We start from the raw sequence: 18,255 nt of genomic DNA, 5'->3' as shown, positions 1-18,255 counted from the left end.
TACTTTATTGTGTTTAAAGTATATTCATATTTTCAATAGTATATTGAAAATGTACTTACACAAATTGTACTTTTTGTAAATATATAAAAAGTATACTAACATCACGCTTTCACGCTAACACTTTTAACACACTTTAAAATAATTATACTATATTACACTTTATAGAAATATATTATACTAAAATATACTTTAAGTGAAAGTTATGTGTAATTTCTAAAGTGTACTTATTTGAAATTTGTTTTTACACATTTTTTGATATATTTTAAAATGTATGCTCAAAATTATCATTGTAACATACACTGAAAGCATATTTTAAAAGTACACATTTTTAAAAGTACACGTATATTATAATACAAACAAAGTACACTTTAATTTGACTAATTAAGCATATATTAGTACATATAAAGTCATATACTTAAAGTATACAAAATATACTTTAAGTTGTTCCACTTTAGCACATAAAAGTACACTAAATACACTTCAAGTTGCACTTTTCTACAATTTAATTACAATTAAAATATATTTAGTACAAAATTAGTTGTTCCAAAATAGCATGCCTCAAGTTAACTAATCATAAACACACGAAATATATTGATGATTAGTGTGGCTTCAAGTACACAAAAGTATGCTAAATTTTAGTACACTTAGCACATTTATTTTTCACCAGGGTGTGTTTAATGATGGTGCTCTAGATGCTCGTGGAAAAATATGGGAGGCTATTACAGACGAAATATCTCTCTCTCTCTCTCTTTCACACACACACACACACACACACACACACACACACACACCACCTAGAGGCCTGCATAAATAACAGCCTCATGTAAGAATAAAGGGCGTGGCTTATCAAATCACAAAAACGAAAGTACACAAACTGAAAGCTTGAACGTTGGAACAAAGCGCTTTTCCTTTTAGCGTCTTCTTATTGAGAAAATATTCGTCTTAAAATGAGTGAGTATTTTAATTTTTTGAGAGAAGTGATGTGTTAAATTGCGCTGAAACAAGTGTAATGTGTAAAGTGTTATTTATCTTGTGAAACTGAAGCAGTAATGAGAACCTTTCTTTCAGGGGTTATTTGTGTGACTCTCCTGATTCTCTCCAGCTTTGTGGAATCTCAGTCAGGTATGGAAAAAAAATTGTGTGTGTTCTGAGGTTCTATGTCCTTTCCTAACCACTTTGACCTCGATGGAAAACGCCATAAGCTGAAGGAAAGATGTGAAGGAGAAGTCATATTTAACAAGACAGCAAGGCATCAACGATTTGTATTTGTTTCCAAAATCACCTTTCTGTTAAATTTGGTTCACTATCTTTTTCCCCGGGCGGCACGGTGGTGTTAGACAGGCACGTCTGAGGGGGTGAATTTGCTGAGCGCAGTTGACAACAGGCGGGGGTGGGGCCTCGGTGGTGGTGGTGGTGGGGGTCTGCCCAGGGCCTCGGCATGGGTTAACGCGGCCCTGGGTTAATGTGGGGCAGCCTTGGGCTGAAGTGCCCTTGACCTAACCCCTGACTGCTCTCCGGGTGCTGTAGTATAGCCAGGGCCATAGCCAGCATTTTAAAATCGCCGAGGTCCGTGATGCAAGCACAAAGTGCGCGCCAAAATTTTTTAGACATATTTAAATGAGAGGGGTGAATTACACGTCACATAAGAGATCTATTCCTGAAATTACTTTTAATGGTGTTTGAACTGAATATCATCAGTTTTGAAAAAAAAAAAAATCATGTATGTGGCAAGAGTAAGAATAATTTAAGCTTGTTTAATGGTTTGATCTGGCCCAAGCAATGAGGAAAAAAGATACCCTAACCATGTAGCCTATGTAACTAATGGCCCTTTTCCACTACCCTTTTTCAGCTCACTTCAGCTCGCTTCAGCCCGACACGGCTCGCGTTTCGACTACCAAAAACCAGCACGACTCAGCTCGCTTCAGCCCTGCTTAGCCCCTAAAACTCGCACCGTTTTGGAGTAGGGCTGAAGCGAGCCAAACCGTGCCGAGTGAGGCTGGGGGCGTGAGCAGACACTCCCCTGTGCACTGATTGGTGAGGAGGAGTGTCCTCACATGCCCACACACGCCCCGCGAGCGCGCTGGGATCTGTAAACACCGCAAACCCGGAAGGAGAAGAATTACGAATTACGAGAATTTCTGAAGCCTTATGCGCCTCGCCTCATCTATACGCTCTTGCCAGTATCTGTCCGCGTTGTCGGTGACAACAAGTCACAGCACCAAGAGCAGCAACACTAACGACTCCATGTCCTCCATGTTTATTGTTTACTATCCGGGTCGTGAGACTACCGCTTAAAAGCTCACTGATGTCACTGTTTGCGCTGCTTAATGACATCACCTGACGTCCACCCACTTTCGCTAACTCCACCCAATGTGTCCACCCACTTCCAGCCAGCACGGTTCAGCGCGGTTGTAGTCGAAATGCAACTCCAACAGCCCCACTCAGCCCGACTCAGCACGGCACGGCTCAGCCCAACTCAGCCGCGTTTGTAGTGGAAAAGTGGCATAAGATACATTAACAATCTGGCATCCGTTACACCGACACAAAAAAAAAAAAAAATCTGGGAAAAAAAATCAGTATACGCCACCATGTTTGAATAAAGAGTAGGGGTAACTTTAAAGGACATGGGACATGAAACATAAATGCACGCTATATCAGTTTCTTTCCATTAAAAATATGAATTAACTGCATCAACAAATAGAAAATCTATTAAATTCAGCAAAATCGTTATATTCGTGATGATTATATGGCATTTCTGCTCGAGCTCTGATATGCATATTTTACAACCGGAAGAGCCGCTGTCACGTGATCATACGTCACAAAAACTTTCGGGCACAGCACAAGCGGGTAGATGAATGGAGAAGTGAATGACAAGAAAATTGTTTTTATAGTCTTTGAACATCATGGTGTATTGTGCTGCTCATGGTTGCAATAATTCCAATGGGAAATGCCCTGGAGTAAGTTTTTTTGCATTCCCCAAGGACCCGAAGCTGAGGAAAGTGTGGGCTCACTACTGCCGTAGAAAAAACTTTGCACCTACTGTTTCCCACAAACTGTGTTCGGACCATTTCCCTGAGGATTCTTTCAACATTAATACTCAGGTACTGAGCGATATTAATTGCCAAGCCAAATTTAAGAGGCCGTATAGCCGGGTTCATGGAGGCAGTGATAGCGCCATAATATACAGGGCCTAACATTCCTACAACTGTAGAGACAGTCAAGAAATCCTGTAATATTAATGGACATTTAAATAAATGTTATGTTGGTAAGTTTGTTTAACTTTTCTTAATTTTCATCTCTTTCACCAAATGGCATAGTGTTGTTGGCTGTGTGATGGCATTTCACCATTTTGAATGTTTTCATCTCGGACTCTGGAAGCATTGTATCTCAATCTCGAAAAATATCAGCAAAAAAAACTAACTTGCAACGGACTTTAGCTAGATCTTTGATGAACTTTCAATGTATGATACAAAAATAATACTTCTTTCAACAGATCATTAGGCCAAAAAAAAAAAATAGTGTGTTTCCGGTAACATGAAATACTAAAATAAGGTCGGTAGGTAGGAAAAAGTTTTTTTTTCTTAATTTTTTTTAATTTTGTTCGAAAAAATTAACACAAGTAAACGTCTTACAAAATAGTATTTTGGCACAGAATCCTTTATACCACACATCATAAAATAAAAGTGTTTTAAATCTTTAAATGAATAAAAAAAAATATCGCGAGAGTTCGAGTTATGATCTACGGAAGCGATATTTCATGATATTTTCATGTAATAACGTGAAAACACCTTATCAAGAAATAACGTGAAAATAACGTCCTAGGCTAGGCTACTTCCATTAAAAGCAGACAGCCTAGCCCACTGTAGAACTTGGGTCGAGTAAAAACACCGAGCACAAACATGGCTGAATCCTGAATGACTCCTATTTGTATAAATAGGGGACTACATAGGCGGTAAAATGTAGTGTTTTTCCCTGCCATGGAAGTGCACTTGTATACTGAACAGGAAGCAATTTGCATTACAGCCTTGAATGAGGATTCAAAATGGCGGCTCGGCTTAGTTTTCCCTTCCTCCTTCAGTATACAAGTGCGCTTCCATGTTTATGCAGGAGGGCGGATAGAAGTGGCGAAACATTTTACTTTTTATCGTTTCTTTCACAACTTGAATGCATTGAAACAAAAAATTATGACAAACTAACGCCGCTTACACTAAAAGATCGAGGGAAATTTGTAATAAAAACTTTACGGTCGGCAATTTTGACGCGGAAATTCTCGATCGGTCGGGTTACCGGAAACACACTATGTTTTTTATTTGGCCTTAGCCTTTGAGCAGAATTGTTTTTAACTTACCAGGAAGTGTTATCGAGCCGACCGCTTTCAGTTTCATGGGGATTGAATGAACTCTCACTCTCAGAATCATCTGACCCATCAGAGTAAATACAAGATCCATGTTCATGTGAATTTCCAGCTATCGGTTCGAATTGATAGGGTCTAACTTCACATCTCTGTGAAACATCGGGAATGTCACTGTCGATGGTGTCCATTTCGGTAACCTGTTTACATTAGATTCCCAAGCGCTGGCTCCTTGGAAAGTTTTTGTGATGTCACGGGTCACGTGCCACCTAGCTAATTAACGAATCATTGTTTTACGCTGATGTATAAAAAAGTTGAATAATGTGATGATTTTCACATTTTTGACGCCCTGCAGTGATTTAGATGGCATTTCTTATGTCCTTTATACATAATTATACCCAGAAAAAAATCCATGTCCCATGTCCTTTAAACTTGTTGAACAGTTTGCCTTATCAACTGTGTGTGTGCGTGTGTTTGTCAGATTCCCAGATTCCTGGTTTCTTCAGCTCAGCATACTGAAATGACAAAATAAAAAGAATATTTAGGCAGAAATAAGTGATTATTAGTGCAAATGGCACCACAGGAAATTGGTTTACAAATCTCAACAACAACCTCTTTCATCAAAGGCTAGCTGAATGGCTTATCGAATGATTTATTTTTAAAATCACAAACAAGGTAGGCTACAACTGCGCTGCTTCGAAAGTGTAAATTAATAGCTTCATGAAAGTGCAGGGGCGGCACGGTGGTGTAGTGGTTAGTGCTGTCGCCTCACAGCAAGAAGGTCCGGGTTCGAGCCCTGTGGCCGATGAGGGCCTTTCTGTGCAGAGTTTGCATGTTCTCCCTGTGTCCGCGTGGGTTTCCTCCGGGTGCTCCAGTTTCCCCCACAGTCCAAAGACATGCAGGTTAGGTTAACTGGTGGCTCTAAATTGACCGTAGGTGTGAATGGTTGTCTGTGTCAACCCTGTGATGACCTGGCGACTTGTCCAGGGTGTACCCTGCCTTTCGCCCGTAGTCAGCTGGGATAGGCTCCAGCTTGCCTGTGACCCTGTAGAACAGGATAAAGCAGCTAGAGATGATGAGATGAAAGTGCGCTGATGGTTACCATGAAAAACCTGTGTCTACTGCACTGCGTTCCTCCCCCGAGTCGAGCGCTCATTCGTTTTTGTGTTCTTGGTCTCAGAGCCGTGCGCATGAAACAGACACAGAAGACAGAATCAACGTTTAACATAATTAACAATGCACTTTTTACAGAGACTTTTTAATGTTATTCTTTATTTTTTTATCCAGTTGAATATTTAGCATACAAATGTATTTTCAGCTCTTAAAAATGACCGAGGTCCGGACCTCGGTGGCCTCATAGCTGGCTACGGCCATGAGTATGGCTGCCCGCTGCTCTGGATGTGTTAAATGCAGAGGATGAATCTCACTGTGCTTGAAGTGTGCATGTGACAAAGGCTTCTTCTGCTTCTTCTTCTTCTTCTTAAGTAGAAAGGGATCTAGATCTTCTGTAAAGGTCTGATAAAATTCTGCAAAGGCGCCATCAACTCCAGGAGATTTGTTAGTTTTGAGATGTTCGATCGCATCGATGACTTCCTGTAAAGTTATAGTTTCATTGCACATTTCTCCGTCATCTTCAGTGATTTGAGCGACATTGTTCAAAGAGTTCAAGAATGTAGTTGTTGAACGATGACAATGTTTGGTTTTGTACAAATTGCTATAGAAATTGGAGCAGAATTCTGCTATTCTATCTGGATCATCAGTAACAGTGCCATTAATACCGAGTCGCTGGATTAAATTGAGCTTCCTGTGATGTCTTTCTAGGTTGAAAAAAATAGGCTGAATTCTGTTCACCTTCTTCAATCCATTTCTTCCTTGACCTTGCAAAGGCACCTTTAGCCTTGTTTAAGTAAATTTTGTTTAATTTGTTTTGAAATCAAATCTAGTCTTTCCTCTTCTGACATATCAGCAGGATTCTTCTGGGACAATACAATTATTTTAGAGACCACCCTCTCTTCTTCCAATCTACGACTTTTGGTTAAGGTACTGCCATAATTTCTCAAGTACTGACCAGCTTTAAATTTAAAAAGTTCCCAATTGCTACCAAAAGCATCCTCAGACTTTGCTTTGTTCCAAAATTCCATTATTATCCTCTTTATGCCTGATTTTACTTTCTCATGTTGTAGTAGCAAGCTGTTTAGTTGCCAGTACAGGGCTCGACATTAGCACTTGCCCAATGGCCCGGCGGTGTTTATGTCTTTCGCGCCAGTTCGGGCCACTAAATTTGGCCAAACAGTGGCCCGGTTGGGCCAGTACGTTTTCAATACAAATTAACAATTTTATTAATCATATTTTACCCAGAATTGTGAAGAAATTGTTCGTAAAATGCACCTTTTCAATATGAGGTCCGCCATCTTTGTTTTTGTCACCCTCCGCTCCGCGGCAGGAGTGTGTCGTCTTCGTGCATCTTCGAAGATGTTCAGCGCTGTTCGGAAGCGTGTTTGAGCTTGTCACGGCATTTTAATCAACCCAGAGCATTGACAAACTTACTATCTTGAGTCCGCAAGCATGGATGATCGCCATTCTCCTGTCTTCAAGCAGAAAAAAAGGCAAGTTTGAGCTAAAATAAACTTCTCATTGTCCGATTGTCGCCATCTTTATACCACTTTCTGCCTCTTCCGCTAGAGAGTTCAGTGGTGTCATTCATTCAAAAATACGATCGTGCATAAATTAACTATTGGGTGTTAACGAACGGCTTCATTTTGAACTCGGCAGCCAATCAGAGCGCGCGACGTCACGCTCGGTTTACAACTCGCCAAATCGTAAAACAGCATTTCAACACACGCGCTTTAGCTTCAGATGGTGTAAAATCGTTCAGACTTTGTATATTAATATCAAAATTTCAGGATACACTGCCAAGAAATATGGCTACACGTGTATCAACTTTTAGTGATTAAAGAATGAAGTATAAATGTTGGTTGCTATGACTGAAATAGAAGAACAGATAAAATAATGTGGTAAACTAGATCTGATCCCATATATTATATCATGGTTTTCCCCAAAGCGTTTTAGTGTATCGGGCCCAATACGCTTGCTCTGCCTGCTGATATGCTTAGTCGCTTGAATTAAAATCTGATACGCTTAGATTTATACCGATACGTTAAAATTTCCTACCCACAAGTAACTAGATACATAGGAGAGCAAATAACAGATCCATTTACATACTGATTGATATTTGTGTTAAACAAGCGGTCTTTTTTCCCCAATGTTCGTGTTGATTCTATCAAAGTAGTATGTGCGCGTGGTATGATGTAAACAAACTAATCTGTTGGCTACGTCAAGATCACGTGTTCAAACCGTCCAATAAAAATATCGAAAGAAAATGTCAGACATCCTGGAAGTTTCCGATTCATTATAAACAATCTCATTGGCTGCCGATGTTGTCCCCCACCAGACGGACAAAGCCGACTGACTTTAATAAGCTAGGAGAAGACTCGCTGGACAATTTGATCCACATCAGCATGGATGACAGTGAGCTGGACTATGAGAGGGTTGCCCAACATTGGGCCAAGCAAAAGCCGAGGAGAATTAATCTGCTTTAAAGGAGCAGAAAACTTAATTCATTAGTTTGGGTTTGCAGAAAGATTATGTACTTATAAACACTCTCACCAAGTGAAGTTGTCCAAATGTGTCAAATATAGCATAATTTCAAATAATCATCATAAACATTTTTGGCAGTGTGATGTCACTGGGATCCATTTAACAAAAGAAGGCTCCGGATTATTCTTTTGTAAAAGGCTCACAGTGACATCACACTGCCAAATATGCTGATCATTATTATTCAAAATTATGCTACATTTGACACTTATTAACAAATTCCCTTCATGAATGTTTTTATAAATACATAATCTTTCTGCACCACCCACAGAGGTAGCAGTAGGGGACTGGTGCAATGTGGATTGGGTGGCAGTCGAAGGCAGGGGCCTCGACGACCTGATCCCCGGACACAGCGGCTGGCTGTTGGGACATGGAATGTCACTTCGCTGGGGGGGAAAGAGCCTGAGCTTGTGCGAGAAGTTGAGAGGTACCGGCTAGAGATAGTCGGGCTCACCTCCACGCACAGCTTGGGCTCTGGAACCCAGCTCCTCGAGAGGGGCTGGACTCTCCACTTCTCTGGAGTCGCCCGTGGTGAGCGGCGGCGGGCTGGTGTGGGCTTGCTTATAGCTCCCCAGCTCAGCCGCCATGTGTTGGAGTTTACCCCAGTGAACGAGAGGGTCGCCTCTCTGCGCCTTCGGATTGGGGAGAGGGCTCTTGCTGTTGTTTGTGCCTACGGCCCAAATAGCAGTATAGAGTATCCAGCCTTCTTGGAGTCCCTGGGAGAGGTACTGAGGAGTGCTCAGACTGGGGACTCCATTGTGTTACTGGGGGACTTCAATGCTCACGTGGGAGATGACAGTGACACCTGGAGGGGCGTGGCTGGGAGGAACGGCCTCCCCAATCTGAACCCGAGTGGTGTTTTGTTATTGGACTTCTGTGCTAGTCACGGTTTGTCCATAACGAACACCATGTTCGAGCATAGGGGTGTCCATAAGTGCACGTGGCACCAGGACACCTTAGGTCGGAGGTCAATGATAGACTTTGTAGTCGTTTCATCTGATCTCCGGCCCTATGTCTTGGACACTCTGGTGAAGAGAGGGGCTGAGCTGTCAACTGATCACCACCTGGTGGTGAGTTGGATCCGCTGGCGGAGGAGGAAGCTGGACAGACCTGGCAGGCCCAAACGTATGGTGAGGGTCTGCTGGAAACGTCTGGCCGAGCACTCTGTTGGGGAGGTCTTTAACTCCCACCTCCGGGAGAGCTTTTCCCAGCTTCTGAGGGAGGCGGGGGACATTGAGTCTGAGTGGACCATGTTCTCTACCTCCATTGTGGACGCAGCTGTTCGGAGCTGTGGCCGCAAGGTCTCCGGTGCCTGTCGTGGCGGCAATCCCCGAACCCGGTGGTGGACACCAGAAGTAAGGGATGCCGTCAAGCTGAAGGAGGAGTCCTATCGGGCCATGTTAACCTCCAGGACTCCCGAGGCAGCTGACGGGTATCGGCAGGCCAGGCGTGCTGCAGCTCGGGCAGTTGCGGAGGCAAAAACTCGGAACTGGGAGGAGTTCGGGGAGGCCATGGAGAAGGACTATCGGTCGGCCTCGAAGAAATTCTGGCAAACCGTCCGGCGCCTCAGGAGGGGGAAGCAGTACTCTGCCAACACTGTTTACAGTGCGGGTGGGGAGCTGTTGACCTCAACTGGGGACATTGTCAGGCGGTGGAAGGAATACTTTGAGGATCTCCTCAATCCCACCGTCATGTCTTCCACTGAGGAGACTGAGGCTGATGACTCAGAGGTGGACTCGTCCATTACCCAAGCCGAAGTCACTGAGGTGGTTTGCAAGCTCCTCGGTGGCAAGGCACCGGGGGTGGATGAGACCTGCCCTGAGTATCTCAAATATCTGGATGTTGTGGGGCTGTCTTGGTTGACACACCTCTGCAACATCGCGTGGCGGTCAGGGACAGTGCCTCTGGAGTGGCAGACTGGGGTGGTGGTCCCTCTTTTTAAGAAAGGGGACTGGAGAGTGTGCCCCAATTATAGGGGAATCACACTTCTCAGCCTCCCAGGGAAGGTTTACTCCAGGGTACTGGAGAGGAGAATTCGACCAATAGTCGAACCTCGGATCCAGGAGGAACAATGCGGTTTTCGTCCTGGTCGCAGAACACTGGACCAGCTCTATACCCTTCATAGGGTGCTCGAGGGTTCATGGGAGTTTGCCCAACCAGTCCACATGTGCTTTGTGGATCTGGAGAAGGCATTCGACCGTGTCCCCCGTAGTATTCTGTGGGGGGTGCTTTGGGAGTATGGGGTTCGGGGCTCTTTGCTAAGGGCTGTCCGGTCCCTGTACGAACAGAGCAGGAGTCTGGTTCGCATTGCCGGCAGTAAGTCAGACCTGTTCCCAGTGCATGTTGGACTCCGGCAGGGCTGCCCTTTGTCACCGGTTCTGTTCATAATTTTTATGGACAGAATTTCTAGGCGCAGCCAGGGGCCAGAAGGAATCCTGTTTGGGAACCACAGGATTTCATCTCTGCTTTTTGCGGATGATGTTGTCCTGTTGGCTTCTTCAAACCAGGACCTTCAGCATGCACTGGGGCGGTTTGCAGTCGAGTGTGAAGCGGCTGGGATGAGAATCAGCACCTCCAAGTCCGAGGCCATGGTTCTCGACCGGAAAAGGGTGGCTTGCCCTCTCCAGGTTGGTGGAGAAGTTCTGCCTCAAGTGGAGGAGTTTAAGTATCTCGGGATCTTGTTCACGAGTGAGGGAAGGATGGAGTGTGAGATCGACAGGCGGATCGGTGCAGCCTCCGCAGTGATGCGGTCGCTTTACCGGTCCGTTGTGGTGAAGGAGCTGAGCCAAAAGGCGAAGCTCTCAATTTACCGGTCGATCTACGTTCCGACTCTCACCTATGGTCATGAGCTTTGGGTAATGACCGAAAGGACAAGATCGCGGATACAAGCGGCCGAAATGAGTTTCCTTCGCAGGGTGGCTGGGCGCTCCCTTAGAGATAGGGTGAGAAGCACAGTCACTCGGGAGGAGCTCGGAGTAGAGCCGCTGCTGCTCCACATCGAGAGGAATCAGCTGAGGTGGCTCGGGCATCTTTTTCGGATGCCTCCTGGACGCCTCCCTGGGGAGGTGTTCCAGGCATGTCCCCCCGGGAGGAGGCTCCGGGGAAGACCCAGGACACGCTGGAGGGACTATGTCTCTTGGCTGGCCTGGGAACGCCTCGGTGTTCTTCCCGAGGAGCTGGCCGAGGTGTCTGGGGAAAGGGAAGTTTGGGCTTCCCTGCTTAGACTGCTGCCTCCGCGACCCGGTCCCAGATAAAGCGGAAGACGACGAGACGAGACGAGATGCTACATTTGACACTTATTAACAAATTCCCTTCATGAATGTTTTTATAAATACATAATCTTTCTGCAAACTTAAATGTATGAATTAATTTTTCTCTTCCTTTAAATATGTTTTAATCTGAATCTAGTCCATTTAATAAAGTGCCAAAATTTAAACTTTATAATATGCAGTTGCCTTACTTTTCTTTTCAGTGCATCTTAGTTCTACATATATTATGGTAATTGCATCAGAAACATTCTAAATCATTACAGTTATAGTAATACAGCAACTTATTTTAAGGTGGCAGTTCTTAGGTTCAGATCCCTTTGTGATCAACAGGAGGTCATGATGATCGATTCTCTTCATTGGATTGCATAAGATGGGGCAAACCACTGTTCATATTTTCATGCACATTTTTGTTGCAACACTACTTGATCATAGATAATTAAGTGCAAATTTTTTTTTTTAATGTTATCTTCATTTTTCACTCTACCTTTATATTTTGCATTCCATATGCACTTTATATTTTATATTTCATATATATATTTCTTTTTATATTGGTAAGCGTAGTTTGGTTGGGCAGTAACACCTGGGCGACCAGGTGTTGACGCTGTCCCCAGACAGCATGAGGAGAGCTCTCAGGATGACAAATGCACGAAAAGCCCTGGGTCCTGATAACATTCCTGGTCGTGTCTGGAGAGACTGTGCCGAGGAGCTCACAGATGTCTTTACAGACATCTTCAACATCTCGTTGAGCCAGGCTGTTGTCCCCACATGCCTCAAAACCACACCATCATCCCGGTCCCGAAGAAGCCGTCTCCCTCCTGCTTCAATGACTACCACCCTGTCGCACTCACTCCCATCGTCATGAAGTGCTTCATGCGGCTAGTCATGAGGCATATCAAGTCTGCCCTCCCCCCCACCCTGGATCCTTTCCAGTTTGCATATCAGTCCAACCGTTCAACCGATGACGCCATCTCCACTGCCCTCCACTCAGCCCTCACCCACCTGGAGACAAAAGACTCGTATGTCAGAATGCTGTTCATAGACTTTAGCTCAGCATTCAACACAATCATTCCTCAGCAGCTCATTCACAAACTGGACCAGCTGGGACTCAACACCTCCCTGTGCAACTGGATGCTGGACTTCCTGACGGGGAGACAACAGACTGTACGGGTCGGCAGCAACTCCTCCAGCACCATCACACTGAACACGGGGGCTCCCCAAGGATGTGTGCTAAGCCCCCTCCTCTTCACTCTGCTGACCCACAACTGCACACCAACATCCAGCTCAAATCTCTTCATTAAGTTTGTGGATGACATGACTGTGGTGGGTCTCATCAACAATGGCGATGAGACAATCTACAGGAGTGAGGTGAGCCACTTGGCCATGTGGTGCTAGGACAACAATCTCTGTCTGAACGTGGAGAAGATGAAGGAGATGGTTGTGGACTTCAGGAGAGAGCACACCCAGCATGCTCCACTATCTATCAACGGTGCTGCAGTGGAGAGGGTGAGCAGCACCAAGTTTCTGGGTGTGCACATTTCTGAAGACCTGTCCTGGAGCAATAACACCGCATCACTGGCCAAAAAAGCCCAACAGCATCTGTACTTCCTCTGCAAACTGAGGAGAGCAAGAGCCTCGGCCCCCATCATGCACACTTTCTACAGAGGCACCATCGAGAACATCCTGACCAGCTGCATCACCGTGTGGTACGGTGCCTGCACCGTGTCCTGCTGCAAGACTCTGCAGCGCATCGTGAGAGCAGCTGAGAGGATCATTGGTGTCTCTCTTCCTTCTCTAATGGATATTTATAATTCCCGCCTCACCCGCAAAGCCATCAGGATTGCAGGTGACCCCACCCACCCATCTCACAGCCTCTTCAGCCTGCTGCCGTCGGGGAGGAGACTGCGGAGTCTCCGGGCCAAAACCAGCAGGCTCAAGAACAGTTTCTTTCACCAGGCAGTCAGGAGGCTCAACTCCCTCCCTGTTCTGCCCCTCCTCCCCCCTCTGCCCCCTGCCACAGATTCTGCTCGCACACCCCCCTTCAGCATCTGACATGTCATCCTCACAGTTCCCCCCCAACACACACACACACACACACACACACACACACACACACACACACACACACACACACACACATCTCATTGTTCATTAACACACTGAACTCAGGGACCGCACATCTCACTTTACCTCGCTCATTTGCACTATTCTGCACTACCTCATCTTAACAGCTGCTAGTTTGTTTATTCTGCTTATTTCATGTTTCATTTTTACCTGCTATACCTCAAGTGCCCTTGACTGTTTGGTTATTTGAACCAATTTGTGTGTGTGTGTATATGAATGTTTAGTCTACGTCTAGTTCACATCTAGAGTGTTTACTGTTTATATTGTCTGAGTGTTTAGTCTGTGTGTAGTTCTTATCAAGTGTTTACACTGTTTATATTGTCTATGTCTTGTTCTTATCTAGTGTTTATACTGTTTATTTATACTGTTTATATTGTTTGAGGGGCGGCACGGTGGTGTAGTGGTTAGCGCTGTCGCCTCACAGCAAGAAGGTCCAGGTTTGAGCCCCGTGGCCGGCGAGGGCCTTTCTGTGTGGAGTTTGCATGTTCTCCCCGTGTCCACGTGGGTTTCCTCCGGGTGCTCCGGTTTCCCCCACAGTCCAAAGACATGCAGGTTAGGTTAACTGGTGACTCTAAATTGACCGTAGGTGTGAATGGTTGTCTGTGTCTATGTGTCAGCCCTGTGATGACCTGGCGACTTGTCCAGGGTGTACCCCGCCTTTCGCCCGTAGTCAGCTGGGATAGGCTCCAGCTTGCCTGTGACCCTGTAGAAGGATAAAGCGGCTAGAGATAATGAGATGAGATGAGATATTGTTTGAGTGTTTAGTCCATGTCTAGTTCCTATCTAGAGTGTTTATACTGTTTATATTGTTTGTTTTTTCAATTATTCTATTTTTATTTATTGCATTGCCTGTTTGCACCGTGGGTCAGACAGAACTGATATTTCATCTGTGCTGTATGTCAAGCATGTATAGCATATTTGACAATAAAGTTGACTTGACTTGACTTCATGGGCAGCTGCCCAGGGCCTCGGCCACTAGGGGGCCTCGGAGGTAGCGAGATCGGAAAATATGAAACGATATTATCAGAAGTTTTGATCATATTGATAACATTTTTGATGCATTTCGCCACCCGTAAGGAAGCCCACCTTGTCCTGTCGCATAAATCACCCGTCACTGTCAATATGATCACTGTCCACCATGTCTTCACATGCTACGCCAGCTTGAGTTCAGTGATTTAATTAATGACTTCGCTTTCCAGAAAAGTAGGAACGTGCCCTTGTAAGTTGACCCATGGCTGTCAAACTGAATGCGCAAAGCTGTGTGCCACTGCTGTTTGGGACATTACGTGTGTGAAAGGATGAAATGTTTCACATAGCCTAACATTTTGAGATTTATTTCTGAGAAGCAAGATATTTTTCTTTCTTTGTTATCGCTCTTTGTTTTCACAAGTTAAAAGTCGCCTGGATTCCAAAATGAAAATGAACGGTTATATACCAAATGAATGTTCTTGTTCTGAATACTAAAGAAACTGTTGTAGGCCTAGGTTATGTTCTTGACATGTTGTTCATTGACTCACTCATTCAAAGGCTTCTTGAGGCTAAACTTTAGTTAACCAGACTTGTTAACCGTGATGTCTGATGGATTTTTTCACCATGCAATTGCCTATTTCACCATTGCTTTTTCTCGATTAAATAGGTGTTGATGGATATAAAGTTTTATTGTTCAATAGTATTTCTAATTGTGCCACTGTCATTATTTAAGTTTCTGTGTCTAGTTAGACAGGCACGTCTGAGGGGGTGAACTTGCTGAGCGCAGTTGACAACAGGTGGGGGTGGGGCCTCGGGGGGGTGTCTGCCCAGGGCCTCGGCAAGGGTTAACACGGCCCTGGGTTAATGTGGGGCAGCCTTGGGCTGAAGTGCCCTTGACCTAACCCCTGACTTCTCTCCGGGTGCTGTAGTATGGCCAGGGCCATAGCCAGCATTTTAAAATCGCCGAGGTCCGTGATGTGCGCGCCAAAAAATTTGACATATTTAAATGAGAGGGGTGAATTACACGTCACATAAAAGATCTATTCCTGAAATTACTTTTAATGGTGTTTGAACTGAATATCATCAGTTTTGAAAAAAAAAATCATGTATGTGGCAAGAGTAAGAATAATTTAAGCTTGTTTAATGGTTTGATCTGGCCCAAGCAATGAGGAAAAAATATACCCTAACCATGTGGCCTATGTAACTAAGATACAGTAACAATCTGGCATCCGTTACACCGACACAAAAAAAAAATTCTGGGAAAAAAAAAATCAGTATACACCACCATGTTTGAATAAAGAGTAGGGGTAACTTTAAACTTGTTGAACAGTTTGCCTTATCAACTGTGTGTGTGTCAGATTCCCAGATTCCTGGTTTCTTCAGCTCAGCATACTGAAATGAATATTTAGGCAGAAATAAGTGATTATTAGTGCAAATGGCACCACAGAAAATTGGTTTACAAATCTCAACAACAACCTCTTTCATCAAAGGCTAGCTGAATGGCTTATCGAATTATTTATTTTTAAAATCACAAGGTAGGCTACAACTGCGCTGCTTCGAAAGTGTAAATTTAACAGCTTCATGAAAGTGCAGGGGCGGCACGGTGGTGTAGTGGTTAGTGCTGTTGCCTCACAGCAAGAAGGTCCGGGTTTGAGCCCCGTGGCCGATGAGGGCCTTTCTGATGCAATTAGGGTATTAGGCAGAAAAAGAAATTTACCAGTCAAAAATAATATTTTATATAATCCTGATAAGCGCCGCAGGTGCGAAGTCCCTCTAGGGGGGTCTGGGGGCATGCCCCCCCAGAAAATTTTTGAAATTTAGACTTCATTTCCTGCATTCTAGGACATTTTCAGGGTGAAATGGCGTGTAATTTTTGATCAGAAATATTGCATATTTTTACTTTGTATTTTTTTCAGTTTCACTCCTGAATGTATCAGATGTATGTATGGTGTTTGATTTGGTAACAAAAGTGAAAAGAAAATAAACAACAATGAATTGTATATAATCTTTTGATCTAGTTACAGTATTTAATAAAAAAAAAAAAACCAACAGTATTCTATTTTACCATACCCCAATGAACCCCCCTTGTTAATCAATGTATCACACATACCTTTTCTGTCTTTTTGTGGAAAAACGAATCAGTTTTTGTCACATTCAATTTGGGGCGTTTGTTGGGATTCATCTTGATCCAGAAGAGTGAGTCAGCAAAAAAAAATGCGGTTCTCCCGCCAAGAAAGAGGAAACTACAACGCAGGGTGTTTGGCAATTTTCGACCAATCAGAATTCGCGATTTATTCAGTCCGCATGTTACAAGATTCAGTGCGGGCCAAAATGGCGGAAACGATGAAATATTCTGATTTTTCATTTCAAGTTTTCAGTATTTTTTGTATTAAACTGTGTTTCTTACGATTTGTAAATGATGGCGGAACCACACACGGACTGGCCATCGGGAGTAGCGGGAGTTTTCCCAGTGGGCCGGTGGTTCAGTGTGGGCCAGCGGAGAAAAAAAAAAAAAAAAAAAAAACAGTTGCGCGCTGGCCTTTAATATGATAAGCAATGTTAACAGTTTCTTTAACAAACTGTTAACATTGCTTATCATATTAAAGGCCAGCGCGCAACTGTAATAAGCAATGTTAACAGTTTGTTAAAGAAACTGTTAACATTGCTTATCATATTAAAGGCCAGCGCGCAACTGTTTTTTTTTTTTTTTCTCCGCCGGCCCACGCTGAACCACCAGCCCACCGGGAAAACTCCCGCTACTCCCGATGGCCAGTCCGTGTGTGGGCGGAACATAACTGGATTTATCGGATGACATGTGGGAGTATTCATGTGCGAAAATTTTCGGCATTATCGTCCGTTTCAGTATCCGTCTGTGTGTATACTTGCCCGTTGAAATCGGCAATTGCCCGTCAAATTTACGGGTGGACGGGTCTCTGCCTAATACCTTAGATGCAATTACATCCCTGGACGGCATGCACCTGAGTGCAACCTCCAAAGTCTGGTTATCCCGATCTGCCTGTCTGTTGGTTTGTGGGTGGAAGCCTGAGGAGAGACTACAGGTGGCCCCGATGAGTTTGCAGAAGGCTCTCCAGAACTGTGCAGTGAACTGAGGACCCCAGTCAGAAACTATGTCGGTAGGCAGACCATGTAGGTGGAAAACATAGTGGATGAGTAGTTCTGTGGTCTCTTTGGCTGGGGGGAGCTTGGGCAGAGGAATGAAATGGACGGTCTTAGAAAAACAGTCAAATGACTGAGAGGATGCATGTATTGTCACCGGAGTTGGGGAGTCCTGTGATGAAGTCTAGGGCGATGTGAGACCAAGGTCAACGTGGAGTAGGGAGGTCTTAGTAAGCCAGCAGGGGGTCGATTGGCTGTCTTGTTCTGGGAGCATGTGTCGCAAGCTGCCATGAACTCCTGGATGTCCTCCTTGATGGATGGCCACCAAAAGCGCTGCTGGATGAGAGCCAAGGTTCAGGTGGCTCCCGGATGACAGGCCAGCTTGGAACCGTGACCCCACTACAGCACCTGAGTTCGCACATGACAGGGAACAAACAGATGGTTGCGAGGAATATTGTTGGAGTTACCTTCACTGGGGTCCTGCTCCAGGGCCTTCTGCATGAGCATCTCAACCTCTAGAATAGCATCTCCCACCAGGCAGCATGTAGGAAGGATGGTCTTGGGTGGCTTGGACTCCTCTTGGTGGGAAGAGAACATCTTGGACAGGGTGTTGGGTTTGCTGTTCTTAGAGCCCAGGTGGTAGGAGAGTGTGAATTTGAATCGGGAGAAGAGACCAATGGGCTTGACGGGAGTTGAGACGTTTGGCAGACTTGAGGTACTCCAGACTTGAGGTACTCCAGGTTTTTATGGTTGGTCCAGACTAGGAATGGAAGG

General features: G+C 44.6%; 1 protein-coding gene across 1 annotated transcript in view; it reads left to right on the top strand.

The window, feature by feature from the left end:
- The first annotated feature begins 868 nt into the window (after positions 1–868).
- Positions 869–18,255, top strand: part of LOC132900841 (butyrophilin subfamily 1 member A1-like) — a 99,538-nt gene continuing 82,151 nt past the window's right edge. The window contains exons 1-2 of the mRNA XM_060943203.1: positions 869–951; positions 1,069–1,122. Of these exons, the coding sequence (XP_060799186.1) occupies positions 948–951; positions 1,069–1,122 (58 nt within the window). The 5' untranslated portion in view covers positions 869–947. The remainder of the gene's footprint in view (positions 952–1,068; positions 1,123–18,255) is intronic.

Source organism: Neoarius graeffei, chromosome 1 (assembly GCF_027579695.1).
Source record: "Neoarius graeffei isolate fNeoGra1 chromosome 1, fNeoGra1.pri, whole genome shotgun sequence".
NCBI lineage: Eukaryota > Metazoa > Chordata > Actinopteri > Siluriformes > Ariidae > Neoarius > Neoarius graeffei.
The sequence above is the reverse complement of the archived record's forward strand: the minus strand, read 5'-3'. Positions and strand labels throughout refer to the sequence as shown.